Source organism: Fistularia commersonii, chromosome 10 (genome assembly GCF_037954325.1).
Source record: "Fistularia commersonii isolate RoL2024-O1a breed Wild chromosome 10, RoL_Fcom_v1.0, whole genome shotgun sequence".
Classification (NCBI taxonomy): Eukaryota; Metazoa; Chordata; class Actinopteri; order Syngnathiformes; family Fistulariidae; genus Fistularia; species Fistularia commersonii.
Window position 1 is genome coordinate 8,257,904 of NC_141293.1, and position 7,787 is coordinate 8,265,690.

At 45.4% G+C, this 7,787-nt stretch overlaps 1 protein-coding gene across 1 annotated transcript; it reads left to right on the forward strand.

Moving 5' to 3' along the window:
- Positions 1-210: 210 nt before the first annotated feature.
- Positions 211-7,787, forward strand: LOC147230260 (uncharacterized). Its single transcript, XM_086153551.1, has 4 exons — positions 211-760; positions 5,641-5,940; positions 6,836-6,926; positions 7,358-7,787. The coding sequence occupies exons 1-4, from the start codon at positions 319-321 to the stop codon at positions 7,785-7,787; spliced, it is 1,263 nt and encodes a 420-aa protein (XP_086009677.1). The 5' UTR covers positions 211-318.

Sequence of the window (7,787 nt, forward strand, 5' to 3'; positions counted from 1 at the left end):
TTTTGTTTCATTGACAATAGATTCTACCTTGTCATGTTTATTTTTACGTATGTATATTTGTTAATACTCTTTATGTTCAATAAAAAAAATAAAATTAAATAAATAAAAAAAATTGATTCGGGCACATTTGTGCGTCAGGAGTCATTCAGGCCACCGGGAGGCGCTGCGTCAACCAGCATTGACAGCCTGGGAACAAGTGACAGACGGAGCCAGGAAACAAAGCTGCATCTCTGAAGTGGAAGGGGAATAAACGGGCAATAAACGACGGGAATTTCAAGACTATACAGTATTTTTTTTTTTTTTTGATTTGTCTGTTGCATGAGCGTCTACCCCGGAGAGCGTCCGCCAGCCTCCTTATCCGATTCTCACCTCCGCCCGAAGATGAATTTGGTGAAAAACGCATCCGTGCACCCGCACCTGCTCGACGAGGAGGCCGTCGTGGTGGAAAACGCAATCCGGTTGGCGATGGATTCTATTATAAATGTTCTGTACGGCGTGAACAACGCCAGGAACCGCGAGTATCAGCGGATGGTGGGCGACAGGGACAAAGAGATCCAGCGGCTGGAGTGCAGGTTGCGGGAGATCGAGCAGGAGCTGGCGCTTCTCCGCCGGCAGGGATGCGCTTGCGGGCTGTTCGGGAACGAGCACGGCCTCGGGTCACAGAGCACCGGGGATCCACCGCACGGCGGCCAGAGGCTGCGGGAGTGCGGGGACGGCGACCTCACGCCCGGGGAGCAGCAGTGTGACATCGACGTATCTTGTAAGTTCAAGGCGATCACGCATATATCTTTGAATTTTATAAAAACGATGGACACAAGATGTCTAAAGGTGTGTGTGTATCTATTCTTTAATGATGATAATTATATATAATATTCTTTTTTTTTCTTTAACTGGCAGAAAAAAATCCTGTTTTCTCTTAAGACTATTTTTTCTCTAAAAATATCAAACTGAAACGGATCATTTTACTCTTAACATCGAGACAAAGTTTTAAATCTAATTAGAGTTCATTTAAAAACGTTTAATTTCTTGTAGGTAACCAGGGGCAGAAAGATTTCCTGTTGCAAAATTCTCAAAGAGCATTGGATCAGAAAAGAAGACATGTTTTTAGTTAAAGCACCACAAATATTCTTCGAAATTAAAAATACATTTACATCGAGACAGATGCTTTCCACCCCCAATGTAAATCACAAAAGAGGTGATATTCTGAATCTTTGTAAATCATATTCCAGTCAAACATATCAGAATTGTTCATATCAATTGCGAGTGATTTATTAGCAGTCTTAGCTTTGCAAATCAGCACACCGACAATACTTCAGATCAGTGGTACATTAATGTCATATACATAATAAAACTGCCAAAATCAATAATTTCAATACTACAAGGGGAAAACACGATTTGTGCATGAAATGCAAGCAACCGTCAGAACCTTCAAAACCAAGCTGGTTTAATTTTCAAAGCAAATGTCAGACAATGTTCAGACAAATGTCAGACGAGTCTGATATGTACTGTTAACAAATGCGTTTTTTTTTTTCTTTTATATGTATCGTATCTTGTGCGGACCCGGCCCGTCTGTCAAATTTTAAAAGTCAATGCTGCCCTTCAGCGAAAAAGTTTGCCCATCACTGACTTTGTGGTTGCCATCGCAGAGTCTAGACTGGCAGAACTACAAAATAATGCCTGGTTGAACATGTTTGCTAGCTTAGCACCGTTACAGACTGCCTGACACTCAGAGACATTACTTTCTTCATTGTTATTGAAATGATAGAAACTGGGTGGAACTCACTGGTGGAGCTCAAGATTTGAAGAGATTCAGAGTTGTTATTGTCACAGAAACATGTTTCCCTGTACAGTGAAATTCTTACTTTGCTGTCTGCAGTGCATGTAGATATGTATTGATAAGAAATAATGACAGTGTAAACATTATTATAAATATAAACAGTGTTGGCAGTGCAGATAAGACATTTGAGTGCAGCTCGGTGTGCACCTCACAAAGTGCAGGTGCAAAGATGAATGCAGTTTAAATGGGCAGTAATTATATGTGCTGCATGTAAAGTGCAGGAAAAAAGAAGAATGAGTGTCAGCTCTGTAGGATTCTGATGGCAGTGGGGTCGAACAAGTTCTTCAGTCACACTCCTGGAGGGTCGGAGTGCGAACAGTCCATGTTGAGGGTGGGCGTGGTCCTCGGCGATGGAGGCAGCTCTCCTGTGGACTCTGTGGTAGTAGATGCTCTGCAGAGAAGGCAGTGGGGTTCTGGTGATCCTCTCAAGACCTCAGATGAGGTCTCCTTCCTGATGTACACAATCATCTCCTTGGTCTTGTCTGTGTTGAGGGTAAGGTTGTTGTCGTCACACCAAAACACCAGACTGGCCACCTCCATCCTGTGGGCCGTTTCATCTCCGCCAGTGATGCGTCCAATCACTGCGGTGTCGTCTGCAAACCTCAGAAAGGTGTTGTCCTCCCGGGAGGCGACACAGTCATGGGTGAACAGGCTGTAGAGGATGGGGCTGAGGACAGCTTTTATGCCGATAGCTGCGGGCTTCTTTTAGGCTGTTGTGGACTTGGTCCCAGGCACGCTTGCTGTTCCTGAACCATTGGTCTACGGACGGAACCCCCTATTCTTAACCTGACCAGGGGAATAGCGGAGGTTGGTAGTCCAATATGCACTGGAACCGAGTCAGGCCAGTCGTGGTTTGGATACGGGAGTTCTGCATTATTATTTCGCCCAAGGAAATCATTTTGCACATTCATTTTGTTTATTGTTGTGGAAGGTATGCGGGAACAGCTGATTTCTAAGGCCTTGTGCTCCGCCTGCCTGTTTGATTGTGGATGATATCTGGCTGACTGTTAGTTTTAGATGCTTGAAGAAGGCCTACCAGAACTTGGAGATGAACTGCGGCCCTGTGTCAGAAACTATGTCCTCAAGTAGGTCATGGTTGAGGAAGATCTAATGAAAGAGGGCTCAGCAGTCTCCACCACTGTAGGGGGATTACTTTGCAGGTTTTGGACAACCGGTCGACCACCATGAGGGTGCAGGTGTTGCCCTCTGATCTGGGTAAATCGGTCACATAGTTGTAGTTAGGGACATAAGTTTACCTGCTGTCGGGGGTTCTTTGCCATAGCACAGTCCTTACAAGATGCAACAAACCGTCGGATGTGACTTAGCGATGACGCAGAGTGTCGTGGGTACCATACCCCGGGGATGCTCAGTCCCAGGAGTGGCATGGGCCGCAGTGAGCAACCCCTCGCATGACCTCTGGAATGTATATGTGGCCTTGGCGGGGTTTTTTTTTCTGGAGCCTCCGGGCCTGGGGTATTCTAGATTCTTGTGATCTGTAAGGACAATGAAAGGATGGGTGGCTCCCTCCAGCCAGTGATGTCAATCCTCCTGGGCCACTTTAATGGCCAACAGTTCCTCGTCCCACACTGTAATTTCGCTCTATCTTGTTCAGTTTCTGCAAGTAGCACGCACACAGCTGGAAGAAGGTTGACCTATTGTAGGGGCCCTGTGTTAAGACCGACTCAACGCCAGTGGTTGAAGCATCCACTTCTACAACAAACGGTCAAGACTGATACGTGGTCACGGCAAACAGATGTTGTGACAGGCATTCTTCTGCCTGTAGATCCTACTGCGGGGCTACTGCGCCCGAATGGGGAGAAGGGAATGGGTATTGCGTGGAAATGCGAAATGTTATCTTCTGAGGCAACAGGTTTGGACACGCTTGATCATTATTACCAACACTCGACACCATAGGCGATACTTTTCTCATGAAAACACCTTGATTACAGCTTGGACACGCGCCGGCATGATTTTTTAAAAGCGCGTTTGAAGACACTTCTCTTATAAGCTATTGCAGTCGCTCCTTAAACTGAGAATTTGGGGAATCATATCTATGGTGAAGGCCTGTTTCAGGGAGTCGCGTGCAGTGTCCACCTCTGAGGTCCAAACTAGAGTCTTGGGCCTTTTTCGGAGTGAGGAGATTAGCGGGACGGCAATCCTGCTGGTATTCTGAATAAAATGACGTTGGAAAACCCAAGAAAACGCTGGAGTTCCTTTAAGCTACAAGGCTCTGGCCTGATTACTACAGCCTCAGTCTTGCGGCGAGCTATGCAGACTCCTTGAACGCCTATCCAGTAACCCAAAAATTCCACCTTAGAGAGGTCAAATTGGCACTTGGCTCAGTGGTGCTGTTCCAAGGGTGCGGGAACCAGGGGGAGGGGGTCCCTGAATTTAACAAGGGCTCATAGAGTGGACAGACTGTAGCTGAATCTGTCGAAGCTCCGCCATTGGTTCAGTGACTGGGTCTGGTTTGGAAGCCTGCGGCCTCTCCATTGTCTTATGTGGTCTTATGTTCTCTGACGGACCTCCAGGCACTCAGAGACATTCCTTCCTTCACTTTCATAGAAAATTCTACCAAAATAGCCCCTCGGGCTCTAAACAGCAAACAGTAGCTTCATGCATGAGACAGAGATTCAGGGGTGTCTCTTCGTCCAGAAAACGTATACCTGGTCTCGGGTTCTTATAAAGGGAGTGTGGGCAGTCGAACAGTGAGTCCCTAATCAACTGGAGACCTGGAGACGGGCCGTGACTTGTAAGTGGGCATGGTCAGCCTGCTGGAGATTTACGAGGTCTTGACAAGTACAGAAACAACATGACTACAAAAAAGGGCCCTGTGAGTGTGGCAGTGGTGTAGATAGCCTGTAGGAAGGGGGGAAGGGCAACAACAATCTTCTCAGCTGCTCTCACTACGCGCTGGGCGCCCTTACAGCAGGACGCATTACGGGGGCCCCACCACAATATGATGCAGCTGCTCTGGTTTCTCTCAATGGTGCCCCTGTAGAAGGTTGTCATATTGGAGGATGGGGCTCTGGCTCTTCTCAGTATGCGGAAGAAGTAGAGACGCTGGTGATGTGCTTTCTTGGCGACGCAGTATTCATGGACCAGGAGATGTCCTCTGATGTGCACACCTGCCAATTTTGGTGCTGCTCAACCTCACCACCAGGGCAACACTGACGGTCAGAAAGGTGTGCTGGGTGAGCCCTCTTTGTAAAACTCAAATCCAACAGTGACATGAGCCCTCCTCTGTTATATCCTTCAAAAAGTGAAAAAAAAAATCTTATATCCACCATATACTACTACAACTACAACTACTACTACAGCCACCACAATAGAATATAATAGAATATTCCTTTAATCGTCCCACAGTGGGTAAATGTCAACTATGCTAATATCAATGATGATAATAATAATAAATGTAGGGGACTGTCAGTTGTTGTTTTACTCCTAGTACAGGCTATTTTCTAACCCATTGCAATCTGTTTGGTGATTGACATTAAAGCAAAAGCTTATTTATATTAACAAATATTAAAGGATAAAATATCTTTCTCCCAGGCTTATTATGTTTGAAAAAAGAATCCGTTCCAAGCTGAGTGAAAAGGCCAAATGCTCGGATCTCGGAACTGTCTTTTCCATTTCATTTTATTTTATTTTACACAAATTACAAAGCTGGATATTTTGGTCACAGTGACATAGGGATATAATCAAACTTTATTTTGAAATTTAATTTAAAACAAACATTTGAGCAGCAGTGACTGGATGTCATGTAAACCCACCACCTGCGTCATTTGTCTCCTTTCTCACAGTAGGTGTTTATACCAGAACACCCTCTCACGTCTCCTCTCAAAGTCTGGAGCCAGACCTCCCTTCCTCCCCCAGCAAGGTGGAACTGGACTTGACCCGCACCTCCCTCTCCGCTGAGGCCTTCGGTCTATCGGACACAGCCAGGAACACAACAACATCCCCCTGCAGTATCCTCGTCAAAGAAGAACCATGTGACATTGACACCGTCTTCATCAAATGGGAAATGAGTGAGGAGAGATTCAGGGAGCATCAGGAAGGAACTGACAGTCCTTATCAGGACAAAGATGGTGCCACTGTAAAAAGTAAGGTACCCTGTATTTGATTATTTTCTTTGTCCGTATCAACGACAATAATTTATTGTTAGAATAGATGAAATAAACTGTACAGATTTAATTTTATCTGTTATCTTAAATCAGGGGTTCCCACACTTTTTCGCCTTGTGAGCTACTTTTTGAAATGACCATGTGAAAATGATGTACCTCCACTAAAAATGCTGAATATATATTTATTGATATATCTACTGAGTATACCTAACACAATAAATGTTTATGGGTCTTGCAAGAACCCTTATGGCAAACCACAACAGAGCACTTTTTTGGTAAATACCTTATTCTGATGACTTAAATGTAGTCAGCAGCATAGTTGAAGTTGGCTGTGAGAAAAATGACTGCTCTCCTGACAGCTGGGATTTTAGTTCCTTCACCTTTCTCCTTCTCAGATCAGTTTTTGGAGGGAAATCAGTGTTGTAGTCTTTATGAAGTTTTACAGTATAGCAATGGCAGACTGGTAGATGAGGCAAACGCACTTTGAAAATGACAGTGAAAAAAAATCCACCTCCCATTCTGTATGGAAGTGATATGTTTTAGTCTTTTTACTCGGTCCAGGTCTCCCACTCATTTTTATACCCATAAGTTTAGAAGACACAAACCGGAGGCTAACTTGCTAGCTTGCTAGAACACGCTGTTGTGTGCACATGCGCAGTGATGCCTCTGTCAGAAAAAGTCAGATCGGACAGACCGACTGTCAGTCAAGTGACAAATTTCATAGTAATGATGATAGGCCGACTTCTACGTTTTAATACCATGCCATCCCACACTACCTTTGCGATTGACCAATAGATCGCGATCGACGCATTGGGCACACCTGTTTTAAATGATCAACCAACACTGTCATGTTTATTCCTTCCAATTCTGCTAGATAAACCGGAATACAGACAAGAGGACATATTCAGAGCAAGACAGAGAGCAGATGCAGCCGGACACCAAGCAGCTGAGACAGAATACCTGAGGTAGATTATTGTGGTCTTCATCCCCCTCATTGTTCTCATTTCCTGAATGTGAGATCAAGTTCTATTCAAAGATATTTTTAAACCTAAATCCGAGAGCAGCTCAGGACGTTGTCCGATTATCTACCTGAAAATCAGAGTGTGAAATATAAGTATCTGCACACGATTTGAAGAAAACATCCAGCAGTGTGTGTCTGAGATGTGGATACCGTTGATTGTGTAAAATGTCACATAAGCGATGCTAACATAGAATAGAATAGACATAGATGGACATGCCATTTAGTCATCCACGGAGAAGCCATTCTAACTGATAAAACGGTTCTGTGAAATCAGTGCACGATCTGATCTGATGGCTTTAAGCAGCCTCATTACCTGATAGTAGAGAAAGTGTGCGTGTGGAGATTCTTAACCCAGTTGTGAACCCTTCTCTTCAGGAACAAGAAGAAGAGCGTGCCGATGTCAGAGCTACCCGAGGAGGCCCAGAGACTGAAGAGGGCAGCATGGCGGGCAGCCTCCCGGCGTTATTACGCCAGAAAAATAGCCCGCCAGCAAGCAAGTCCCTCACACTCTGGCCCCTTCCAACACCTGACAGACTCACAGTACTCACAACCCGCCTCTTTCACTGATAATAGGAAGCGGACGCTGATATCAGACCTACCTCAAGACTCTCAGGCGCTGCAGCGGGAGGCCTGGAGAGCTTCGTCGCGCAGGTACTACGCGAGGAAAACCGCTCGCTATCAGCCTGAAGCTACTCAATACGAACACCTTCTCCAGAGCATGGAGGTGGCTGGAGAAAACCAGGGTGCAAACAGAGGCGGCTCCCAGGCCAACAGAGGAGGAGCGGGAGGAATCCTGTGCAGCTGA

Bases quoted from the DNA above. Each gene is read 5' to 3' on its own strand.
- LOC147230260 (XM_086153551.1), top strand. From the start codon at position 319: ATGAGCGTCTACCCCGGAGAGCGTCCGCCAGCCTCCTTATCCGATTCT. The intron at 761-5,640 runs GTAAGTTCAAGG...CCTTTCTCACAG, and splicing joins GTGTGACATCGACGTATCTT to TAGGTGTTTATACCAGAACA. The intron at 6,927-7,357 runs GTAGATTATTGT...CCTTCTCTTCAG, and splicing joins GCTGAGACAGAATACCTGAG to GAACAAGAAGAAGAGCGTGC.